Here is a 26,666-nt window from a genome sequence, read left to right on the forward strand (position 1 = left end):
AGCTCTGTTCTAGTCCCAAAGAGTCTATGCCAGCTGACTCACTCATCTCATTGGACAGCTTACGTTTATTGAGCATTTTCCAAGTACTGGCCACACTGAAGAACTTGATAGACACAGAGCCTTTCTAAAAAGGTGATCCCAGCCCTTTAGTAGGTCCTGGTCAAGCAGAGGAAATTGAGGCAGAAAGGTGTAACCATGCGAAGGTTGAAATATTTACACAGTGGTCTGCAAGCACACATCAGGGAATGGTCTTGTCTGGGTGCAGGCTGGAGTCTTCAGAGGGAACTGACATCTGAGCCAGGCTTTGCAGGCTAAGTAGGAGTTTACTTGGCAGACAAGCAAGGGAAGAGCCTGGTTTGCCTGCTTTTGCAGAGCAGGGAGCTTGGGTGGACCTGAGCATGGTTCTCAGCTGCTCGCAGGGGTGTCCTGTCTTTAACTCAACTCAGGACAGAGCTGCTGAGGACTGAAGGAGTCCAGTGCGTTGTGCTGGGCCCTGTGGGGAGTGCAGAGGTGGGCAAAACAGTTTGTGTTCTCTGGGAATTCCCAGCCTGTAGGGAAGGTAGCCACTGTCGAGAGTAAGGTAAGACAAGAGACAGCTAGAGAATGAAGGCAGGGTTCAAGAAGAGGATGGATGAGAGGTCCATGGGGTGTGGGTACATCGTTATGTAATTATGAACATCATTTGAAGGACATCATTAATGTAATTCCTGGTCTTGTAGCTGAGCACGGCTGAAGAGAAGGAGGAGGTGGAAAGATGGGCTCTATGAGTGTTGCTGGATTTGGACCTTATAGAATACATGTAGGGGTTTGTACGGTTAAGAGAGCACCCTTTGGTTTTAGATAAAGCAGAACTTAAGGCTTGACTTTACCATTTACCAACTGTGGGACCCTCAGCAAGTTCCCAAGTCTCCCTGAGCTCCGGTTTCCTCATATTAAAATTATGACTGTGAAATACAGGGCTTGCCTCCTAAGAATGACACATTTACATCCTCAACAGAAGTTAGCAGCATGATGACTGCACTTCTCATAGCCAGATATCTGGTAGTAATGGAGAGGGGTAATTTGTTTTCTGTTCATATACCTCCTCCTTTGAATTGTTCATTTTAGTTATCAGTTGAGGGCAAAGAAGGGACATTTATTTAATACCTGCTACAGCCCAGGCATAATGCCAGGTACCTTATGTGGTGGGTTTTAATTCTTGCCTTCTCTGCCTCACCCCTATTTCCTGGTCAGTTTCCTGTCACAGAGGGAGGTTCACTCTCCCCAGGCTTCAGAGCACTTTGATTCCTGAGGACTTTTCCGCCTCTGGAAGTGAGACAGTGTTATGATGCAATTGGGAAGTGTCCGTGTGGAGGATGAGATCGTTTTTCCATGGCAGCTAGATCCAAAAGTCATTGCACTACTTTGAACTTGAAGATATTGTAACATTTCAGCCCACGCTCTCTCTGTTCATTCAGTGTGTTAAGTGTTATTTTATCCCGGAATTAAGTAGGCAGTTCTTTCAGGGAGTAATTCTCTAAGTTTTAGGCTGATCTATTTTTTTCATCAAAGTATTTTTTTAACTTATGAAAGTAATATATGTATATTACAGTAATTTGGAAATGCAGAAAAGTATTACTTTAAGAACATAATGACATATCATAATGAATTATGTCAGGCACTTGACAGAGGTTATGACAATTTATTGAGGCAGGCACTTGACACACACTATGTCATGTAATCCTCACATTAAACTTGGGAGGTGGGGTGTTATTATTCCCATTTTACTGATGGGTAGACTGAGTCACGAAGAGGGTAAGAAATTTCCCCAAGATGACACAGCTGAAATATTTTTTTTAATCTTTATTTTTGAGGTCAGATAAATTCACTATGTTTTTTTAAAAATATTTATTTGGTGGCACCAGGTCTTAGTTGTGGCAAGCGGGCTCCTTAGTTGTGGCATGCAAACTCTTAGCTGCAGCACACATGTGGCATCTAGTTCCCTGACCAGAGCTCGAACCCAGGCCCTCTGCATTGGGAGTGCAGAATCTTATCCACTGTGCCACCGGGGTCCCACACAGCTGAAATATTTCAATCCTGAACTGCCTATCTCCAAAACCCATATCCCTGTGTGTAATGCTGCTCTAGGGATGAGGTCAGGGCTGGGGGTGAGGAAGAGAGTAAGGGGATGCTCACAATCCCACTACCCAGAGATAACTCTGCAGCACTGAAGGTAGTTCTTTCTAGTCTTATTTCCATTGTTAAGATCACACTGTTTTGAATGCTGCTTTTGAATGCTGCTTTTCCTCAGTTGGTGTTATTCGATGAGCAGGTGGGTTTATAATGATGTGGGGAAATGTCGTATGCAATTCAGAGGGACTTCCATAGACACTGTCAACTGGACGGAAGCAAATTTCAGCTGGAAATAGGGCCGTGATCAAAGGGGATTTCAGAGCAGGAACAACCAGTCCCTTCAGCCACCCTCTCCCTTTGTCCTGTCATCCCTGCCAGGTCCCTGCAGCCCCCAGCGATTACTGAACTGGATGCTGGCCTTGGCCTGCCAGCGGGGGCACCTGGCAGTGGTGAAGCTCCTGGTCCTGACGCATGGGGCCGACCCAGAGAGCTATGCAGTCAGGAAGAATGAGTTCCCTGTCATCGTGCGCCTGCCACTCTACGCGGCCATCAAGTCAGGTGGGTCCCCAGTCAGTACGCCCATGAAAGCCATCACCCTGTCAAGATGTGGGCCCATCCTTCACACTCAACTTCTGCTCTCCAATGGCCTTTGTGGAGGTTTTTGCAACTCTATTCTTTGCTTCTTCAAAAGGTCTGCCTCTTTCCTCCTTCCCCCTACTCAACTCCTGCAAGGGGATTTCAGTGACAGGGGCCAACCGTGGCAAATGGGACCATATTAGGAGGCACTTCAAAGGGCAAAGCCCCACAAAAGTTCTGTCACTAACAGGAACCTTCCGGCGTCAAGGGAGGTAATAGAGAAGTTCAACAGCACCAGTGCCCTTTTCATTTTTATTTCACATGTGAGTGTCTGCCCTTTTAGACAACTGTGACACACCTTGCATCCAAATGCCCTTAGCTCTCCACTTTCTGTCCTTTAGGGAATGAAGACATTGCCATATTCCTGCTTCGGCATGGGGCCTTTTTCTGTTCCTACATCTTACTGGACAGTCCTGACCCCAGCAAATATCTCCTCAGGAAGTATTTCGTCGAAGCAAGTGCCTTGCCTAGCAGTTGTCCGGGAAAAATGGTGAGTAGTCACTGTGGATGAAAAGAAGAGGTGGTGTATATATACAGTGGAATATTTTTCAGCCATGAGAAAGAAGTACATCCTTCGATTTGCAACAACATGGATGGACTTTGAGGACATTATGCTGAGAGAAAGAAGTCAGACAGAGAAAGACAAATACTGTTTGTTTTCACTTACATGTGGAATCTAAAAAAGGCAAACCATAGAAACAGAGTAGATGGTTTGCCAGCGCCTGGGGGGTGGGGCAAATGGGGAGATGTTGGTCATATAGCCGAAGTGTTGGTCACTTCAGCTAGAAGTTCCAGAGATCTAATGTGCAGCACTGATTACAGCTAATAGCACTGTATTATATACGTGAAAGTTTCCAAGAGAATAAAGCTTAAATGTTCTCACCACAAAAATGAAATAGTAATTAGGTGACATAGTACAGGTGTTAGCTAAGGCTACAGGCGGTAATCATTCTGCAGTATATAAATGTATCAAATCAACAGGTCATACATCTTAGCTTATACAATGTCGTATGTCAATTATTGCTCAATAAAACTGGGAAAAAAACACATACAGGAATTAGTTCTAGTTAGTTTACCATTTTAATAACAAAAATAATATTGCATTGTTTACATTATCTTCAACTTGACTTTTTAAATTTAGCACTCTATCACCGACTCCCCCTTTTGATCAGTCAATGTGGCTACATCTCATTCTTTTAAATACATGCCTTAAATCTAGAGTGAATGTAGCTTAGTTGACTCAGCCCTTTTCTTGTTGGTGGACATCTGGATTATTTCTGGTTTCACACTTTCACCAGCTTTACATGGGGATATCTATCCCCATACTTTGTCCAGCACTAGATGTCCAGGAACCTTTTAATTTTCATCACTCTGATGGGTAAAAATGGAATCTCCATGTTTTAATGCCCACATTTCTATTCTTAATAATATTGAGCATCTTTTCATATCATCATCAGTTATTTGCATTTCCCTTTATGTGAGTTGCCTGTTACAGTCTGTTGATTATTTTTCTCAAGGATTACTCACCTTTTCCTTCTCATTTTGGAGAGTCTTTTTGTATGTTAGAGATTTTAAGCCTTTGTTTATCATACATGTTGCCAATATTTTTCCCAATCCATTATTTGTCTTCTGTCTGTTATCTTTTGAGATAACAAAGATATAAGAATATATAATCAAATATGTTTGTTTTTTCCTTTATGGCATTTGGGTTATATAAGAAAGTCATTTCACCCTCGATTTTATATAAATATTCTCCTAGAGTCTTTTATACTATTTTTACTCTTTTATTTTTGATATTTTAAGCTTTAATTTTTCTTGTATTTATTTGTATATGTGGTTTGAGGGAGGGAATCTAGGATTCCTCTCTTCTAGGTGGATGATCAGTTATTCCAGCACAATTTTTAAAATAAGCTTTGATTTTCCCTCTGAATTGAAATGTCACTAATGCCATTTCCCCCAGTATATGCCTGTATACATTTTGGGATTCTCTGCACTGGTCCACTGGCCTATTAATCTGTTTCTGTTCAAATGCTATACTGTGTTGATTATAGGCATTTCATTTAAACCTTACAACCTGCTAATGCAAGTTTTCTACTCCTTATTTGCTTTTTTCAAAAATATCTTGACTGTTATCAGACATTCGTTTTTCCATTTTGTGCATTTCCCATGGTGACTCCCATGGCAATTTGTGCTGCGTTTATGTTCTTTGATGGGATTTTATAGTTTTCCTCATAAAGATTTCCTGAACCTATTTTGTTCATTTATTATTGTTTTTGCCACTGTTTGAATGGAATATATATAATTCTTATCCATTTCCAGCCTAATGTTGCTGGTATGAAGGAAAGCTCCTCTGTTTATTTATTTGTTTTACCCAGTCCCCTTACCAACTTGTCTTACTAATTCTAGTTTTTAGAGGAGTTCCTTGAAACTTTTAGGTATATTATCAAGTCATCTGCAAATTTAAAGCAGGTTTGTCTTGTCTTTTCTAATATTTATTTAACTTACTTTATTTCATGGCTTACTGATTATCAGCAGAAATGTCAAAAGTTGAATCATCTGAAAAGAGCAGATGTATCTCTCTTCCTGTTTTTAAATGTCTTGGCATCAGCAGTTTATGGTCATTTACTGTAGATTTTTGGTAAATAGACTTGTTATATTTAGGTAGTTTCCATGTATTCCTTTTTGCTTAGGATTTTTATTAGGAAATGTTGCTGAATTTTGTTGGATCTCTTTTTAGCAGCTATGGATATATTCACAGAGCTTTTCTACTTTAATTTGTTTATGTAATGAATGATGATGATAGATATTGACCCAATATTGAAATCTTGTAATAATGCTAATTGGTGTTTTTATGGCTGGATTTGACCTATTGATATTTTATTTACAGTTTTTGCATCTGTATTTATAGGTGAATTGATCTATAATTTTCTATTTTTATTATCTTTATGAGATTTTGGTATAAGACTATGTTAGCTTTACAGAATGACTTAGGGAACTTCCCATTTTATTACAATCTGGGGAAGTTTCATAGGAATTATTTATTGTTAAAGATTGATTAGATAAAGCAGGTCTTTGTTTTGGGACTTCTTTTGAAGTCATTGATCAATTCAGGTTGTCTGCTTTTGCTTATGTGCAGTTCAGGAGGTTATATTTTGGTAGAAAATCATCCATTTCCTTTAGATTTTTTAATTTGCCATCATAGTGTGTTACATTTACCTTTTTTGGTAATTCTTTTCTTCTATATTAGTAGTTATTATATTCCCATTTATGCTGTTGATTTATGATGTTGAACAGTTTTACTTTTTCTCTTTTGAATTTAATCAGACCAGCCAGGGGTTTATATATTCTAGTGGTCCTACCAAGGACCTAGATTTTCTTTATTTTTTTACGATTTATTTTGTTTGTTCCTTCATTCATTTTGGCTTTTATCTGTACTGAAACCTTCTTGATATCTTCTCTGAGTGTTTGGTTGATGGTGTTGTGGTCAAGGTGAGGCTCTGGCAGGAGACTTCCTGGCTCTAATCTGGGCTCCAGGCTTCACTGCTCTAGGACCTCCATCTGGTTACTTACATCTCTGGGGCTTGGTTTCCTCATCTACTGATTTTTATCTAGTTCTTCATATAATTCTAGAAGTTTTTGCTTCATACACCTGGTTTATGGCTTTATGACCCATTTTAACATATTTCATTATATCAAATATCTGCCTTAATCCTGTCGATGCTTCTATCCTTAAAATTGGGTTTGTCTGCTCTTCACATGGCCACACTGCTCTTTTTTCTTTGCATCAACCTTGTTTAAGTTTCCCCAGCCTTTACTTTCAGTTTTTATTTTGTCTTAGGTGTATTTTTTGTAAACAGTATTGAGTTTTTAATCCCATCCGAGACTGTGTCTTTTGAAAGAGGAACCCACCCAACTCACATTTGTGTGGGACCTGTCATATTGGTTTATTCCTCCCATTTTTTTGATTATATGTATTGCTATTTCCTTTTTTCTTATCATTGCTGGTTTCCTAGTTTCTAGAGAACACTGATATTCTATTTTCCATAACTTGTTAGCTGTCTGTGCCTTGGCTGGTCTCAGTTATAAACAGAGTTAATCATTGTATCTACCTTGGAGGCCAGGTGTGCACTTAGCACAAGGCCTGGAACATAATAAGAGCTCAATAAACATCAAACATCAGCTTCATGTTGCAAAAGGAAATAAATAGTGATCATCTAACCCTTACATGTGTGTAGTGTTCAGTGTTTTTCCCAGCACTTTCTTTTCATATTTGATCCATACAACACTTTAGTAAGAATTGCAAGAAATATAATCTGTTTACCAGATGAAAGTATTGAGGTTTACAGATATTCTGTTACTTGTCCAAGAACAGAAAATATTAAACAGTGATACTCAGACCAGAATCTGAGCCTTCTTAACTTGGGGATTTTCTCATTTCATGATTCCTGAACTGTACCTCCCAGGTCTTTCATGTAGATCAGTGGTTCTCACACTTTTCTGTAATTGGAATTCCTGGGGGCTTTTTAAAAATCCTGATGCACAGGCCATACCGTACGCTAACTAAATCTGAATCTCTGGGATGGGACCCAAATCAGTAGTTTTAAAAACTCCCCAGATGATTCTAATGTGTACCCAGTGACTTGCATTTTCTTGGCTTAAGGTTAAAAGCAGAAATGGTTGACATCTGTGTCTGTGATCTTTTCTACGGGTAACTCCTGCTAATTTGCCAAGATAGGGATAGAGCATGGAAGTGATTATTGTATTCTGCAAAGGAGAAGACAAAGTAAAGACAATGTTGCTTTTCTTCTCCTTTGCCCTTTTGGGTAGAATTGGAAGAGAAAATGAAATTACAGTGCAGTCTGAGTCATAAAGACTCCTTGGGCTTCCCGAAAGCAGGTGGTATTTTTTTTTTATTATTCAAGTGAATTTCAGACTCAAGGGCCTTGCAGTGTGTGCAGCCAGTGTGTGCAGTGTGTGCAGTGTGTGCAGCCAGTGTGTCTGGCTGCCATGATCTCTAACCTGTGACAACACTTTCCTTCTGTGCTGCCAGCAGAAGAGAGGGGGTTAGCGCGGAGGGGTCCAGTGTCAGGAACGATGACTCAGAAACCAGAGGTAAGTGCTTCGACCTTCCCAGGTGTGCAGTGCAATTGAACTGGCATTTTTTGTTCAGAATATTAGACAAGGGCAGGCACTGAAAGGGTGCTTTGCTGCCATGTGTACACAGCCTGAAAACTCCCTTGCCTGCTGGCATTCATGGCAGTGATCTTGCTGAAGCAGTCATCTTGTTTTTTTCTGTATTTGTGTTCTGCCTCCCCGACTAGCTAGTTGATATTTTTTAATGTAATTGCTGCCTCTGTGGAAGCCACGGCCAGTCGAGGTTCACCACGCCTCTGTGTCAGGCACAGCCTAGTTCTCAGGCTGCCAGAACCTGCCTCTGCTGGCAAACGGGGAATGGCCGAGAAGCCCACGTTGATTTTCCACTGGCAGCGGGTGGGCTGCTCAGTTAGGTTTTGATGGTGTTTGGAAAGGAAAGTCTGAGAGCCCACACCACATGGTCTGGACACTTTTAAAAGAGCAAAACCAAAGCCAAGTCAGACCTGGCTAAAGCTGTTCCTGGCTCTGGCTCATGGGTGCCCTTCTGGAAAACCGCCAGACCTTTGCCTGAATGTTTAATGAGTTGGCCTGTGTTCCTGGTGACTGTCCTGTCAATGTTTGCTTTGTTGCCATGAGAAACAACGCTTTGATGCTGGCACACCCGGGAAGGAGCAGGAAAACAGAAATGCCAGGAGAGGCCTAAGCAGGGCCTGAACTAACCACGGTGTTTGTCCCATTCAGCAGTTAGAGGGCTGGGCCGGAGGGCACGCTGGGCTGTTCTGAGTATAGGAGTTAAGTCCACAAGAGCTGAAATTGATTCTGAAACTACACAGTTGGGGAATTATTAATTTTCTTTACAAGTCCCTAATGATTTCAAATCTGGCAGCAAACCTAGAGAGGATCACTTATTACTACTACTACTACTACTCTTGTCATTTTTGGATCAGCTCTGGCTTATGATGTACGTTAAACATTCCTAGTGACTGGCCATTCAGATGCCTGTATCTGTGCCCAAGCACAAACATCCTGGCTGCACATTCTGGGAGCTGAAGCAGCCCTTCTCCATCAGAATGATCTGGTGGGTCTGAGGATTTGCATACATGGGATACTCAGAAAGGGCAGGCTGCAGCAAGTGTGGTTTCTCAGCCTTTGCTGGGGCCTTCATGAGCAGCTGACCAAGGGCTACTGACATTGTGAGCACTAAGGTTTCTGGGGAACATCCTTGCCCAAGGTTAGGCCTAGTGTTTGGTACAAGAGTCTTATTCAAGAATTTTATACTTTCCAGAGCATTTCTACATCTGCACCTTGCACCTTCTCAGCTCCTCACGTCCTCCTCACAGCAGGTGGTACTGTCTCACAGAGCAGATGTAAGTCTCTGGGGCAGTAGGGCCCCGGCAGGTGAGAGGCAGACTGGAAGCAGCCTGATTGCCTGTGGTTCGGCCTTTTCACTGCTGGCTTGTGTGAAGGGAAGAGCCTTCACCTGCCGTCTGAGAGTTATGAGATCAAACTCAGAATTATTATTATGGGCCTCTTCCATCAGCTCCACTTTTCCTGTGCCCTGAAATTTAGCCAATTATCCTACTGTTTTCTCTAGTTTCCAAATACCAAATCTTTCCCCACTCTCATGCCCCATTCATACGCTTTCTCTGTGGAATAGACTCAACACTGTGATGTTGTCCACATGGTGAGTGCTTCCTAGAACTTGAGAGCAGATAGTGAGGGTCACAGGGTAGAACAGCTGAGCAGGTGCACTGTGTAACCGTTCAGGTAGGTGTTCCTGGTGGCCTGTCCCACTAGATCATCAAACATAATACAAAACAGCAGTTATACAAACCACTTACATTTAGTTTACAATGAGAAAATGATTCATAGAGATGCAGAAATACTAAAACTATTATTTGAACTTATGTGACAAACTAGAAAACACAATAAGGACAGAATAAGAAAACATTATCAAATGTCATTGGAACTATTGGATATCAGCATAGACAAGTACATTCATAATGATATGAATAAATTCCAGACAGGTAAAAGTTAAGCACTGGAAATTCATCAGAATATACTTTGAAAAAGCACATTTATTCCAGTTATAGAAGAAAATGATTCCATTTCAAAATTTTAAAGATATATGAAGATGTATAAAGACATATAGTCACAAATAAGATAAACAATATATATATATTAAACTTATTTATAGTAAAATATAATTTTACTATAGTATACTAATATAGTAAAATTATATTTTTAAAGAAATTTAAAAAAGAAAAACATTAGCAGATACTTGAGAAAAAAGAATTGACAGAAACTGAAATCCAAAAAACACCATTGACTCAATTGTATGTCAGTTGATAATTGAGTTTAATTCAGTCAGTGTTTATATATCACCTACTAGTTGCTTGGGACTCAGCAGTGCCCAAGCCAGAGCCACGGCCCTTGCTGTCACATTGCTCACAAATGCCCTTGGGTAAGAAGTTAGGAGAAACGAACAGTTAATTTACACATGAGAAAACACAGATAGTAATTCATGGCATGGAAACATATACAATCTTATTGGCAATTACAGAAATTCAAATTAAAATGACTTGAAAGTACCATCACATACCTATTAAACTCACAAAAATAAATATAAATGCTGAGTTAGGCACTTGGCAGCGTCAAAGAGAAAGGGACACCAAAGCCTTGCTGCTGGCACTATAAATTGGTTCCGTATGTGTGGAAAGTAATTGGCGTCATGCGACAAAAGCTATAAAACTCTTTTCTCCCAGAGAACAGCTCTGAATTTGGTATTTCCTTTCTGAAAGATACCTCTAGGATGTAACTCAAAAGAAAAAAAAACGTAATTGCCACAACTGTACTGCTCAAAGCACTGCTATCTATAAGAGAAACTAGGAGGACAAAACCCAAATGTCCAGCAGCAGGGGGAACTCTACTGGCCATGATTACCCGCAGGGTGGACACCACACAACAGGGACAAGCGTGCCTGTCTCCTCATGCTCAGCACAGCGCTGCTCCTGGACACCAGCTCTACCTCCACACCTCAGCCGTACGCCACGTCCGCAGGAAAGCCTGCCCCAGCCCACAGGCCAGGTCACATCCCCCCTTCCATCTCTTAGAGCTTCCTGCCGTTTTATTCAGAGCACTTAACAAAGTTTGGGCTTGTCTGTTCTGGTGACATTCTTGTTTAATGTCAATTCCCCCATTTGACTGGAAGCTTCGCGAAAGCAGGGATTTGTCCAGCTTTGCTCACCCTGTGTTTGCCCCTCATTGTAGGGCCTGGAACAGGATGAGGAGTTGGTTGCTTGGATGGATGGATGGATGGATGGATGGATGGATGGATGGATGGAAAATGGGTGGGTGGGTGGACAGATGGATGGATACCTGGATGGATGCATGGATGAATAGGTGAATAGATGGATGGATAAAATTTTATATATGTAGTAAACTTCCATTTACATAGGACTTCATGGCTAACAAAGTACTTTGCCAAATATTCTACTTTAATCTTCTATACAAGTCTGTGAGGTAGAAATTTTTGTCTTTATTTAAAAGTTGAGGAAACAGGGTTCTCTCAACAGTAAGTTGAATAGCTTAGTAACTGCAGAGATAGTATTTTTATTTCTTGTTTTTTTCTCTGTCTTGCATATTGCTATTGGCAAAATTCTTGAGTTGGAAGGGAGATTTTTTTGGTAAGTTTCCTATTTTTCAAAGGAATGACTGAAATACTACATGGAAAAAAGCACAATGTTGATTTAAAACAAACCTTGTTTATCTATTTTTAAGAATTTTAGCGAAGAAAAAGTGATAAATTTTATTAACTATGTTTTGGCATTCAGATGATTAAAAGAGGGCCACTTTTCTTTAACAAAATGTGCTGATGGTTTTCCATAAGTTACTACCAACAGTGCTATTTTCTTGGTATAGATCCTCCTTGGTTGCAGAACTGAAACCTTTGAGTTCATTTGTTGATTTCCATTAGAGAAGATTTTGTTACAGTTTTTGCATCCATATGTTTGCATGCAGTTGGCTAGAATTTTAATGGCTCTTGCAAAGTAATTGGTTTTACTCATAAAATAAAGTGAGTCTTCTGTTAAGTAACCATGTATGTAACACAGAGACTATTTGTTCTTTGAAGATTGGATTGAAAAAGAATTATATTGAATTAGGAGCCTTTGGAGAGTGATTCTTTAGTTTCCTTATTTGTTTGTCTCATATACATTATTTTGTTTTTTCTCTTATTGTGTCACTTTGAGAATTTTTTATCTTGGAATTAAATTTTGCATTTCAACATCATTATTTGGTTTGTTAGCTCTGGCTGAGGACATCTCCCACAACTTAAACATTATTTTTCAGCTGTTGTTAGATTGTCATTTTCATTCTTAGATTATTAAGGTACTTTTATTTTTAGTCAATTGATTATCAATTTTATTATTTTCCAACAACTCTAGAATTGGTTTTATTTACCAACTTCCTTGTTTTTACTTCATTTTGGTTTTTCTATTTTTAGTCTAATTTTGTTTTCATTTCCCTGCTTTCTTTTAGCTTTCCATTCTAAGCAGGGCAGAGCTAGTTTATCATGCTTCACTTTGTCCTTTTTGTAACTGTGATCAGAGTTGTGTTTTTTTTCCCCATTACTTGTGACGTTTCTGTTGTTCTAAAAATGTATTCTACTGTTGTGAATTGGTTTTCTCTCCTACCCAAGCATTATTTGAAAGGGCATTTTTAATGGCCAAATAATTGGACACCTTTTAATTCTGCTTTCGTCATTGGTCTCTACCTTTACTTTGCCTTTGTCCAGGCATAAGATATGTAGGAGGCTTGCCCTTTTTCCCCCTTTTTCTCCTTTTACTTTTGCTTCTTACACAGAATGCAATCAATTTATGTGCAAGTTCATACTGATTTGAAAACAGAATTAGTTCTCCTGTCCCCTAGTATTTGGTCATCTCCCATTCTTATTGTAGTGTCCTCCATTCATTTTTTGCATATTTGACCTATCATATCCTGCTAATATTTTTCTTGAATTTTCATGGGTTTGTTTTTTACAAATTTGACCTGTGTTGGAACACAAAGATTTAGCATAGTTGTATTTTAGGGGTTGTGGTTAAGTGTCTTTATCATTATTGAGTCACCTTGGTTATCTCTCCTAATGCCTTTGAAATCATGTCAGCTATTCCATGGCCATGTGAATGAACATGGTGCCTGGTAGGAAGGGACCAGACAGAACGTTAGGCACCTGAATCGTGATCCTGGTTCTGTTACCTTCAAACAGGTCACCTCACTGAGGCTCTTTATGTGCAAATTGTGCTTACAGGGTTACTGTGAGGGTCATTTGAAAAAGTTCTGTGCATGCATTGCAAAGAGTCACCAGGAAGGTATTATCATGTGATCACAGCTCAACTTCCAGAAGATTCCCCTACAGGGTTCAGGTTTGAGTGTGCCCTTGGAGGCAACAGACTGTTCCGTGTTGACTATTTAAAATGCCATTGTAGGTTTGCTTGTAAGTTATTTTTGTACTTACATTTCTCATTGATCTGGCTTCCTTGGTTATGTTTCCCTTTTTGTTTGTTTGTTTGAAATTATATTGGTAGCTAACCACTACTAATTCTGACATTTATAATATTTTTAGCAGGCAGGCTTTTGTCAGAACTGATTTCATTTTTTTCCTTTCACTAAGTCGTTTAATTTAATTTAATTTAAGTTGTTTAAGTGAGTCATTTAATTTATCTTCCTTCTGAGTTTAGAAGGAAGGCTGTCCTCCCCTTTCTCTTTTCCTCTCCCTTCTCTTACTCCCTTTAGTATTCTCAGGTCATTTTCGAAATTCTCCTTTTGTACCCTAGAGTCCTCCCAGGCTTTTCCCTAAATTAATGACTGGTTTTACTGTCCTTTTCCCACCTTTTTATTATGTTTCTAATCTGCTTATCTTAAGAGACATCCTTCTGGCTTTCAAGAATCTCTGCTTCTTTCATTTCCTTTCTTAATCTGTGGGCTTCTGTTGATGGAATGTTCCGGATTCTCAGGTCTTGACTTCTCCAATTGTCATTTGACTTGTTACCATTTGTATCAGTGCCACCATAACAAAGTACCAAACACTGCTTGGCTTAAAATAACCGGAATGTATTGCCTCGAGTTCTGGAGGCTGGAATCTGACATCAGGGTGTTGGCAGGGCCGTGCTCCCTGTCACAGTTCCAGTGGATGACCCCTCCCTGCCGCTTCCTAGTGTCTGGTGGCTGCTGGCAGTCCTCAGTGTTCCTTGGTTTGTAGACCCATCACTCCAGCCACATGCCATCCTCCCCATGTCTTCTCATCATCTTCCCTCTGCACATGTCTGCCTCTGTGTCTAATCTCCCCTTTCCATAAGGACACCAGTCATACTGGATGAGGGCCCACCCTAATGACCTCATTTTAACTTGATTACCTCTATAAAGACCCTGTTTCCAAATAAGCTCAAATAAGCTTTTTCTCAGGTACTAGGGATTCAACATATCTTTTTCAGGGACACAGTTCAGCCCATGACACCATCCTTATGGCTGTTGCTCCATTGCCCTTGGCCTGGTTGCCCGCCGTGGCCACCTCACGTGCACAGGCAGATGGCCAGTCAAGGTCCAGGCTCCTTCTCATCCGTTCACTTTCAATGCCCCCTCCCTCCTGAGAGCCTATCCCTGCCAGGGTGCAGGGACTTGAGCAGTAGGCGTTTGGAAGCCTTGCATGGAGGGTTCTCCAGGGCCGAGGATGTGGGGCATAGTCCCCGTTTGCCATGGCCCTCACCAGCACAGGGAGACTGGACCAGAGTTGCTGTCTCCAGCGTGCTGATCCCCTGTCCAGCTGACTCCACCTCACTTAGAGCCTCCTCTGACAGTCTGGGCTCCCGAAAGACACTTGTAGGCTTGAAATTTACCCCAACTTGTTGGCATTCGTGCACAGATCCCCTTCTGCACAAGCACTGACATCACTCAGGTGGCCTGGGATGTGTCTTCAGATTCTGTGACTGGCTCTGCTGCTCTGAGCACCTTCATTTTTAGAGTTTCTTTTGGCTTGTTCTTCAGACCTTTTAGTGAGTCTGCTCCTTTCAGATTAGACCTGTTGGTTTTGCACTCCTCCGGATGTCTGGTGCCCTGAATGTTCCTTCACATGTCAGAAGGTGGCTCTTGTCTTCCTGGCTGGTTCAACAAGGAACCACCACCCAGGAATCTGCTTACCCACAAAAAGAAAGTTTTGGGTTTTATGTAGGCCAAGGGTTCATTAATACATTTTAGAACATTCTATGTATTTCTCCCCCGTTTTAACACGTGTGTCTTGACTGGAAAGACTAATTCTACTGACTGCCTTTTTTGTGTCATGCTGTGCTGTCATTGAGCTCTCGTCTGTCCCCTCAAGGGACAGTGAGATGGGAACACAGGGAGAAGAGATGCAGATTCTGCTTTGTGGGCTCAGTAGAGACCTAGTAAGGAGGCAGTGTTGGAACTTGCTCTTGTGGGTTCTCAAAATTGCAGAGGCACACCCCTCCCCCAGCATTGGGGCAGAGAACCCTTCTCTATGTCTGCTCAGGGCCCAGTTCCCAGCCCCACATCTCTCAAGGTTAAAGCCAGCCTAAAAACATTGTCAATTTCAGCCCTTCATGAACAATTATATTCTTCAACCATAAGGGTTGCACTGACATAAAAGCATGAGAGATGTCATTGTAGTCCACTGGCTCATTCACTGTGTTATTTTTGTATGGAAGCTTCAGGCAGCATTATATAAAGGCAGGTAATTGCCCTCCTGGACCACAGCTTCCATCACAGAACAAGGAGACCTTCTTGTGCAGAGGTAACCCCAAACATCACTTTCTGTAATGAGCCAAGTGCCCTAGTCCTACTTGAACTGGTCCTGGTCACCACCACTGCCTTGGAAAGCAAGTTTCTTAAGTCATCATACAGTGTCTCTTTGGCCCAAAATTGAAAGGGCTCATGCTTAAGGACCAGCATGAGCATATTCTCTGTTTCCTCCAGAGAGGTGTGCCTTAACCATGGCATTGTTGAACTTTGGGGATCTCCACAGTGAGCTGTCTTTGATTTTGCAGTTCAGTGTGCATGGATTTAATTATACAGTTGCTGGCTTCACCACCTCAGAACCTGGTTTATTGTGATCCTGCCCAGACTAAACATAAATAAGTAATGAGGGCTACATTTCCCAGCTACATTTCCATGTCAGGTGTACTGTGCACCCTTCCTCCTTCCTTCTTCCTCTCTGCCACTTTGGAAACACTTGTGCACCCTATAATGTTTGTGCACCAAAAGGAAAGTAACTTGTATATGTGAAAGTTTTCAGACTAACCCAAGACCAGGTAGAAATCCTACATGTTTTTCTAACCACCATCCAGCCCAGAAGTCTTTTCACAAACATGTCTGAATTCTGAGTGTGTCATCATGTTTTCTGACTTCTTGCTTTTTGCTACCTCTCCCTGGGCTTGAGTTTCACAAATTTCAACACTGCAGAAACTCTGGTGGATGTAAGACCTAGAAAGAGCTCAGTTTTAGGAACTGGCAGCATCTGCTTCCTCCTTTTCCTCATGTCTAGAGAATTCAGTGCCACACACAGCCACTCTCCTGTTATTGACGATTTACTTCTGATAAATAGTACCTCCCAAAGAAGCACAGGAGGCTTCCCTGCAGGTGTTCTTTCCTGGCTTTCTGGTCAACATCACATACTCTTAGTCCTTGAAAGGTGACTAGATGCACGTTCAATACACACACAGCTCTTCCCTTCGAGACATAAACTCCCTGAGCCGGTTCCGTCTGCAGCATCCATATCCTCAACCCCAGTGCCTGACAGGCGGGCCTGCACTTGGCAGTGCTCAAGTAAATGCTGCTGACTGTGAAGCAAGATGGCATCCTTGTTACCTAACTGGGGGCTGTAATGCAGACACTTACTGGGTGTGAAGAAGGTGGTCCTTGCCCCAGGGCTTTCAGGATTAGTAGGATTTAGATAGGAGGGAAGAGGTCTGTGAACTCCAGGGAAGAGAAGGCAGAGCAGGGAGCACCCTTTTGCCTTTGTCGTGGTAGCAGGACAGAGTGCAAAGGCGGAGGCCAGCCCGCCTGCAGAATCTGGGATCCCTGAGTGACCTCATGACACCCACGATCAAAAGGAGACCAGCTCTCTGGTGAAAACTTGCAAAACTCTCTTAGCTCCAGTCCCACCAACCTTGTGTCTCCTGCAGCCCCAGAGCACCCTGGCAGCCCTGTGGCACATTGGCCAGTCAGGTACTGACAGTAAGCTCACTGTCAGGCCCCCACAGCCTTCCTATGAATTCCAGTCCACTTTCTGAACCCTATGGGTCATTTATGACAGGCAGTTTCTGTACTTTAGTTGGCAATTTCCCTTTGGTCTTGAATCCTCTGCTCTAGGAGTAGGCCCATTCCCCAGTTTCTTCTACCTAGAACAAATTATTAACCCCACCAGCCATCTGCCAACAGGAGCACAGAGGGTGGGCAGAGGTCGTGGAGGAGACAGTGAGACAGAAATTTGGGAAGTGATTGGGGCAGATTGTGGAGGTGTGGGGCTTTCTGGGGAGGGAGTTCAGGTGTTCTGCTGCAGGCGGGCTGGGGTGCAGGAAGGCTGAGGGGTTTGAGTAGACCTTGGTATTTTAGGGTGATCGTTCTGGTTAGAGGTGTTAATAGATGGATTGCTGGTCCCAGTGGCTTGATTCTTTTCAGCACACAAACATTTACTGAGTGCCTGCTGCATGCTAGGCACGGTGCTGAGCTTCACACGCAGTCAGACAAGGTGCAGCACTGGACATGCATGCAGTCGGGTTCTGGATGGCCACACTGCCTGCTGGGGCAGTGGAGACAGAGATGACCCTTGGGCTGACTTAGTGCAGCACAGAATCTGCAGGCAGGTTCCTATAAGGGGAGTTGAGCCTGATAGCGCCTGTGAAAGTACCCACCTCCACCTCGACTGGCCCAAGGCCCCACATGGGGTTAGTTAAGCAAACACAGGGCTCCAGTCTCCCAAGGCTGAGCCTCTGCTCCTTATGTAGTTCTAGGCTGCAGCTCCAGGGTCAGAGGACAAGAAGGAAATGCAGGAGGAAGATTGCCATTGTCAGGACAGAACATCTCAGCTGATCCTCCAAAGATGTGCTGCAACTAGTTTACGTCACAATAACAACCTGAATCTTTCCTGTTGTTTTATTTATTTTTGATGGCCCTTAGAGAGTTTTATTTATAGACACCTAAGGTTTGTTATTTAAAACCAAAACCAGCCTCCTTTTCATCTTGCATTTGACTGCCATTTCAGTTCAGGTCCAAACTATTTGATATTGAATGACCAGAATGGCCACACAGGGTGAGTAGAGAAAGTTAGACTGCAATCTGGACACCTTGGATTTATGTCCAGCTGTCTGGCCCTGGACCTGGGGCCTGGATGTGTCTTTGAGAACCCAGGAAAGGGAGGCAGCCAGACCCTTAGAGAGCCTTCTTTGACTTGGCATCGCAAAGACTGGCATGGCTCCTAGATTGGCTGTCATGATTACTCCAAGGCTCTCTGTGGGAAGCCATTGTCCTTCTCAAGAGTATAAGCCAGAAAGAATCCTGGGTCCAGAAGCGACCTAGATACCATCTGGTCCAAGCTGATCATTTAGCAGATTAAAACCAACAATAATAAGGTGAAGGGTGACACAACTATGAATTTTTATGGAAAGATTAGGAAGAAGCCGATGTGACTGGATTCAAGTTGGAGGCATCAGAATGCACTCATGTTAAATATAGGGTTGTGTTGGATCAATGGGCCAAGAATCAGTGACAACCCAATAGCAATGAGCATACCCAACACCTAGATCTTGGTTTCTAAATACCATTTTCTGTTAAAGGGAATCAGGGATGGTACTTGGAAAGGACCAGAGGAAACTTGAACATCTTATTTTATCAGGAAGTAAGGGAGTGCCCAAAACTGATAGGGATATGTCAGAGGAACACAGGAGTCCCCTTGATGGGACTCCCAGTGGTCAAACTGGGGACTACCTGAGCATTGGAAGAAATGATGATAATAATGAATTATAATACTTTGAATTTAAAAAGGATCTGTGAGTCTATAGTAATATTTAAACAGGTGGGGAGGGACATACTTCTGTACAGAAGAATGACACGTAACAAATGTAGACAGAATGGAAGTTTTAGAAAAATTACCACCTTGTAACCACCAATGTACTAAGTGAGTAAGGCCCTGATCAACAATGGATGCTGAAATCATTGGGTAAACTGATGTAGGAACATAAAATATTCACAGATAGTCTCAGAATATCACCCCACAGATTGCTGATTAATCACAAAGAGTAAAATAGAACTTAACCCAAGGGATCAGACCATTAGTGAAATAACCTGACATCAGGTGCCCTCTGGTGGAGTTCAATTGGTAGGACTAAACATTGTCTGAGATTTTTGCCAAAAATGCTTAACTTGAATCTAAACATTAGGAAACAACTCAGTAAATTCAGATTATGGAATATTCTAGAAGACAACTAGAATGACTTGAAAACTTACAATGCCAAAGTTGGAAAAGACATTAAAAGGCATGAGGATTCTTCTAGATTAAAGAAAATAGAGACATGTCAACTAAATGCAATGTGTGATTCTTGATGGGATCCTGGATCAAGATACAAAATAGTTATAAAAGACATTTCTGGGGTATTTGGGAATATTTGAACATGGATTGTGGATTTGATAATGTATTGATTTCATTTCTTGAAAATGATAAATATATGGTTGTCACGTAGGAAAATATTCTTGCGGTACGCGGGCCTCTCACTGTTGTGGCCTCTCCTGCTGCGGAGCACAGGCTCTGGACGGGCAGGCTCAGCGGCCATGTCTCACAGGCCCAGCCACTCCGCAGCATGTGGGATCTTCCCGCACCGGGGCAGGAACCCGTGTCGCCTGCATCAGCAGGCAGACTCCCAACCACTGCGCCACCAGGGAAGCCCGGAAAATATTCTTGTTCTTCAGAGATACATGTTGGTGTAAAGTGCCATGATAGCTATAATTTACTTTCAAATGACTCAGCAGATAAATGAAAAGTATGTGTGCTTGTATGTGTGTGTAGAGAAAAAGAAGAGAAAGCAGATGTGGCAACATATTAACAATTGGTGAGTCTACAGTGCAGGGTGTATGAATGGGTAATCGTGTGTCCTAGTTCAACTTCTCTGCAGTTCTGAAATTTTTCAAAATAGAAAATTGTGGGGGAAAACAATAATGACAACAAAAACAGGCCTAAATGTCAAGTCTAAAAAAAACCCAAAAAACAAAACAGAACAAAAAACTGAGACTAAACTCCATTCTCTTGACCCAAAATCCAGTATACCATCGACTGTCTCTCTTCATCCAGGTGAATGGAGAGAGAGACAGGCAGACAGAGACAGAGCCTCATCTGCTTGGTTCGAAGACCAGAGCTTTTAGAGGGTGTTAGTAGACCCAGCCTTTCCAATCCTGGCAAGTTAGCTAAGGGGGCGACAAAGATAAGGCACATATCGCCACCTTGTGGCCAGATAAGGAAGTCTGTCTGCTGCTGCCAATTTTGAAAGCAAACTTACCCCATGTTTCTGGTGTCTTTTCCAGTTGTTACCTTTTCCCATTAGTGAAGAACTAATCTTTGTTTCTCTAATTTTCTGATATGGATTTCCAGCTGCTTTAGAGAAAAAAGCCAAAAAGCCAATTTCCTTTCCCCAGAAACCTCACTGAGCCCTAAATTCTTTGATGATCAAGAAGAAAGAGAAAGCCCTGCATACACATTTAACCAGATCTCTTTTACCACCATATTCCAGAAAACTGCTGGCCTTTCTGACCCAATCAAATGAGAAAAGCAAAGGAGATTTATTCAGAGCTTTTGGTGGCAAGTGAGTCAGCCACTGTCACTTGCATTTTGTCAGAGGAGTGGGGAAGCTTTATGGTGGATAAAGGGAAGGCTTCAGGTGTGCCCTGACTAGAGGCTGTTGACGGGGAAGCTGGAGGCAGCTAACTAGAAGGGGGGCGTCCTACATGATGGGTTAGGGGGCATATTTGCCTTTCCCTGGTTAGTCTAAGTTGGAAGCAGGGACAAAATTAGGGAAGTTGTCACTTATCAGTCAAGTCCTGGACATTTGGGGCCAGTTGTTACAGAAGTTATTGTTTAGCTTCCTGGATTGTTACTAGACATTGCAGTATGGCTTCTGGCAAATTTGGCTTCCTGGACTCTTTATTATAGATAAGGGGGTTAGTTTCCTGGTAGGTTGCTGCAGGTTGTGGGTCAAAGTTCTCTTTTTTATATATGGTCTGGCCATTGTCTGTATATTCAGTCTCTCACTGTGGAAGCAGCTCATCCACAAAGCACCCAGCGTGGTGTAAGCAGCTGCAGGCGGCAACTCCTCTAATCACAGGGAAGAGTGCCGTGAAGGGAAGTGAGAAGACCCAGGTTTGGGTCTAAGCCTTCTTCTGCAGTCTAGGGAGGCTGCTCCAAGCTTGGGTGGGCTCCTCTGTACAGAGCAGGGGCCATTCCTGTTGTGTTTCCCCCCGAGGGTGATAGCTCTCTAAGAGGTGATGCTAAGCCCACATGCTCCCTCTAGAGGCTAGAGAGTGAGTAGCTGTAGCTGTGCGGAGATTACCTTCAGGTTGTAGGTGCAGGAGGGCTTAAGTACCTTCTCAGGGGCAACGTGGTCCCAACCTCTCGGGACTCTGCTGAGATGAACAGACAGATTCACACTTGAATAAATCATTGCTTTATTTCAAGTCTGCACGAGCCCTGGGCTCATCGCTGGTGTGTGCTTTCCCCTTGCTCCAATATCCAGGCTCTTCGTGTGAAATGGTCCCACCTCAAGCTGCCCTGGGTGGATCTGGACTGGCTCATTGACATCTCCTGCCAGATCACAGAGCTGGACCTTTCTGCCAACTGCCTGGCATCCCTCCCCTCCATCATCCCCTGGGGACTCATCAACCTCCGGAAGCTGAATCTCTCAGACAACCACCTGGGGGAGCTGCCCAGCGTGAAGTCATCAGACGAAATCATCTGTTCCAGGTGGGCTCCTGCCCTGCAGCCCCTGGGGTGAGCCCTGGCCATCTGAGCCCCGGCTGCCACCACCACCCTCCTCCTGCACTGTCCTCTTCCTGCAGTCATGCTCCCTGATCGTAGTTGTTGCTTTTGAAAACAGATTTTCAGCTAAAATAAGAGAAGGAAGTTCTGCCTGCCATTATGCAAGCTCTTGGGCACAAGGTCCCACCTCCTTTCCACGTGAATGCAGAAAGATCTGTCTAGTAGGGCGGCTTGTCTGGCCCACGTTTCCACCACTCGCTGGCAGCCACGCAGGCCTGCTTGTCCGAGGTGCTCAGTCTTGTTCCTGCACACAGGAGTCAGAGGAAAGGGGCTGGTGGAAACAGTGGCACCCAGACAACCCAGCTTTTGGTCCACCTCCCAAGGAAAGTGGGCAGGGCCTCAGAGAAACAGTTAACTTCCCAGGACTCTGGCAGCAGCCTGATGGTGTAGGCAGCTCCTGTCTCCTTTTCTGGGAGGCCTTGGGAAGAGGCCCAAGCCTCCTGCTGAGGCTGCATGGGGAGAGGAAAGACCTTACCTTCACTGATGTATTGATAATCATACCTGCAAGGCCTCATTCCATATGGGATTTGAGCTGATTTCAAAAGCTAAGGCTCTAAGTTAAGTAAAAAAGAATGTTGGAAAGAGCTTAGGGTCAGCAGTAACTCATGGGAAAGAAACCTGCACAAAAAATTAAACAAGTGCCACGGAGTGGGAGTCTTTAACCTGGACAGACTTGAGGGTCCAAAAGGTTAAAAGCAGTGCTCTCTGGACTTCCAGTAACTTCCAGGGCACCAGCTTGTTCTGTTATCACATATGTGAGAAAGGTTACATCCCTTGGTCAATGAGACCAGGATCCACCAAAGAAAGATTTGGTTTTCTTTGTCTACACATGACATAGTGACAGTAATGCAATGAATAAAAATCATATTGCTGTATTTCAATGCACATTCTTTATCCTTGTGCAAGGAGAAAAAGAAACATGTTTACAGAGAAATATGTACCCGTGATGCTTTACCTCTTTCTTCTGATGCCTTGACTTCCTTCTCCCCCAACTACAGGCTACTCGAAATTGATATTTCCAGCAACAAGTTGTCCCACCTCCCACCGGGATTCCTGCATCTCTCAAAACTTCAAAAACTGACAGCTTCAAAAAATTATTTGGAAAAATTGTTTGAAGAAGAAAATGGTATGTTTTAGCATCAATAACCTGACTTACTTTGTCATTTTCTTCTTGATTGGGCTGTTTTTACAATTCATCCTCTTTTATTTTCCCCTAGCCACGAACTGGATTGGTTTGCGGAAGCTACAGGAACTCGATATTTCTGACAATAAATTGACAGAACTCCCTGCACTTTTCCTTCATTCTTTCAAGTCACTCAATTGTCTGAATGTCTCCAGAAATAACGTGAAGGTGTTTCCAAATGCCTGGGCCTGCCCTTTGGTTAGTAACTTGCCGAAGATCATGAAAGGAGCTGTCAGTCCACATCCATGCCAGCCTCACAGAGCTGTGGGTGCGGTGCATACCGCGTCCCCTTGGTGGCCACGCAGTGGTGTCCTGTGTTATAGACAAACATGTTACTCAGCATCCAGCAGCTGAGGGTCTCAGGCAGGTAACTCACCCGAGAGCCAGCGCACCTGGCTCTGGGTTTGAGATTCGCACCGTAACACCCACAGGACTTTCCACAACTACAGCCTGAACTTCTGGCCCAGGATGAGTTCTGTCCAAAAGGTGGGATCGTTCCTTTAGGACAGCTGTAAAATAAGAATAAAGAAGAGAAGAATAGTCTGCATCCATAGTGCTGCCCATTAAATCATGGTATTTTCTCTTGGGAAGTTTGCTTGTTAAAACAGATGGAACAGCATAAAGAATATTTGTGTTTTATTGCTGTTTTCAATAGCAAATATGGAACTTCTCCGTCTCTAACATTAACATTTCTAGTTTAAGCATATTTGTGTGGGACATGGGCTCCTCTTCAGAGCACTGTCCTGAATTGTCCCATTATTTCCAAGGACAATGGGCCAGATGTTCTTGAGGGAAGGGAAAGGACCATGAGCCACCTTGGTCTCCCCAGGAAACCATTCCCATCCCTTCCTTGGAGCAAGGACAGGAAAATGGGGCAAGGATAGTCTGTAGTCTCTTAATTAGCTGAATTGTATTTATTACAGAGCCTTACTGTAATGGTCTTGTTTTTAACATTAAATTTGGAAACAGTCTTTATCATAGACACCACGGCATTTAGAAAGCTAATTAATTCTCTTTCTCATCAAATTCCTAGAAATGCTGCAAAGCATCCAAAAATGCCTTGGAGTCTCTACCAGACAAAATGACTGTGTTTTGGAAGAACCACCTTAAGGATGTGGACTTCTCAGAAAACACACTCAGAGAAGTTCCCCTGGGACTTTTCCAGCTTGATGTAAGTCTAATAGCACCTTATTTCTCCTTTTCAGCTTTTGTAAGAAAATCACTCCACATTGCAGTGAAACCTGTATGCTTCTTCTGAGCTTTCAAGACAAAAAAAGTTGAAAGAAAAGTTTAACTGTCAAAGTCACGCATGGTTGTGTGCAAAGAGACTGAGAGGAAATGTGCAAAATGAAACAGCTCTGGGAGGGTGGCGGGATGATGAACTTTTATCCTCCAGAATTTTCTTCAGTGTTGACAGTTGAAGGCACAGCCCAGCAGCCCCTCGGACTGACCTCTGGCTCTGTTCCTTCCCGGCTCCAGGGTGAGCCCACCAGGCATTCTGGTGTGTGAAGCCCTGGCAGCACCACAGGGCAGGGCCTTCTTGTCCCTGCCTCCCTCTCTGGAAGTGGCAGAACTGGAATTCCTGGATGTGAATTCAGGAAGTGCCTTTTACCAGAGCCGTGTGTGTGTGTGTGTGTGTGTGTGTGTGTGTGTGTGTGTGTGTGTGTGTGTGTGTCCCAGCATGGGGCTGCCTTCTACCTTTAGCTTGTTCACACATCCGTCTGTTTTTCCCACTCCACTGAGAACCTTTGAAAGCAGAGCATGGATCCTATTCACCACTTGGTGGCCAGGGCCAGCCCCAGGTGGGAAATTCTGCATTACTCTGAAGGCATCAGTGTCAAGCCAGCAGAGGGTGCACGACTGGGGTGGGTCACCTTCGGTGTCACTGATGCCACCTGACCCCTGTCCAAGGCATCACCTGGGCCAGCCCAAGGAGGCATCATGCTGTGCCCACTCCCCTCCTGTGGTAACACAGTGGCCTCCAGGACCTTCAGACTCATCCACTATTCCCAGGACAGGTCCACAAATAATTGTCACTCTTAAGAAACCTCAATTCTGAGAAGTACTTAGATTCAGTTCTTTCTTGAATAATTGCATCCCATTGATCTGAAGGAAAGGATCTTCTATTAATTATCCCATCTGCTTTGTTCGCTATAATTTTATGAGTTTTAAGACACTGTGAAACCCCACACTGTTGGAATCTTTGTGACAGTGAATCGGTTATAATCATTTGGCTTCTCTTTGCCAGGGAACTGACTTTCCCTTCAGGTCTTCTGCCCCTTTGGTATTTGACATCGTCTTTGCTTCTCTCTCCCTCTGTCCCAGGCCCTCATGTTCTTGAAGTTACAGGGAAATCAGCTGATGGCACTGCCACCTCAAGAGAAGTGGACCTGCAGACAACTCAAAACCCTAGATCTCTCCAGAAATCAATTTGGCAGGTAAGCAGGGGTCTCTGTCCCCAGCAAGTTCTCAAATGTGTGTGTAGCCCCAGCCAACAGACGCATGGGATGGTGTCTCTACCAGCTTGCTGAACAGCCATGAAAAAGTGCCATAGGCTGGGCGGCTTAAACAACAGGCATTTATTTCTCACAGTTCTGGAGGCTGGAAGTCTGAGATGGAGGTGGCGGTGGGGTTGGTGTCTCCTGCGGCCTCTCTCCTTGGTATGGGGACAGCTGCCTTCTCCCTGTGTCCTCACACAGTCTCCCTCTGTGCCTGTCTGTGTCCTGATCTCCTCTTCTTATAAGGACACCTGTCAGATTGGATCAGGGCCCATTCTCATGACCTCATTTTAACTTGATCACCTCTTTAAAGGCCTATCTCCAGATACAGTCACATTCTGAGGTGCTGGGGGTTAGGACTTCAACATATGAATGGGGGTAACACAATTCAGCCCAAAACAGTGTCCTCCCATTTCTAATTTTTAAAGGATCCTGGAGAATCTCCTCATTTTAGCCTCACCTATCATTCTGTTCAAAAGTTTTTGCCAGTCACTAACCAATGTGTATAGAGATTGAATAAAAAGTACCCTCAAAGGTCTTCTAATAAAAGGGGAAAATCTGGGGATGAGCCGTGCTGGTCCTTGGGGCCCTGAAGACCAGCCTTCCTGGTTCACTTGCTGAAGGCCACTTCTGCGACATCTCAGTGGAACTTATGCTCCTAAGAGAACTCCCTCAGTGAACAGCGTGAAGTAACAGCCTCTGATATGGGCATTCCTGCCAGGTACAGAAATGCTAGCACCTGCCTGAGATGGAAAAGCTCAGGAGTGGAAACCACCAGTCCTGCCAGCTTGTTCTTTTCCGGAAAGACTTCTGAGCACAACTGGTGCTGTCCATGCTTACACGTCAGCTGCAGGAGCCCAAACACCCTGCCGATGGAATTTTCTCCCTTCTCTATGTGTGGCATTGTACAGTCACAGCCAAAATAGAAATGTCTTTGCCATGCTTTCCTCAAATTCTGACTTTTTTCACCCTACAGAAATGAAGATGTACTTAAAACAAAGCGAATTTCCTTTTTCACCACCAGAGGCCGCCAGCGTTCCGGGACAGAGGCAGG

At 43.3% G+C, this 26,666-nt stretch overlaps 1 protein-coding gene across 1 annotated transcript in view; it reads left to right on the plus strand.

The window, feature by feature from the left end:
• The window catches only part of LRRK1 (leucine rich repeat kinase 1), a 122,734-nt gene that overhangs the window by 51,851 nt on the left and 44,217 nt on the right, over positions 1–26,666 (plus strand). Inside the window, exons 5-12 of the mRNA XM_030873103.2 lie at positions 2,491–2,670; positions 3,090–3,238; positions 21,630–21,856; positions 22,930–23,057; positions 23,149–23,312; positions 24,148–24,285; positions 25,440–25,552; positions 26,589–26,665. Of these exons, the coding sequence (XP_030728963.1) occupies positions 2,491–2,670; positions 3,090–3,238; positions 21,630–21,856; positions 22,930–23,057; positions 23,149–23,312; positions 24,148–24,285; positions 25,440–25,552; positions 26,589–26,665 (1,176 nt within the window). The remainder of the gene's footprint in view (positions 1–2,490; positions 2,671–3,089; positions 3,239–21,629; positions 21,857–22,929; positions 23,058–23,148; positions 23,313–24,147; positions 24,286–25,439; positions 25,553–26,588; position 26,666) is intronic.

This window comes from Globicephala melas, chromosome 2 (assembly GCF_963455315.2).
Source record: "Globicephala melas chromosome 2, mGloMel1.2, whole genome shotgun sequence".
Lineage (NCBI taxonomy): Eukaryota > Metazoa > Chordata > Mammalia > Artiodactyla > Delphinidae > Globicephala > Globicephala melas.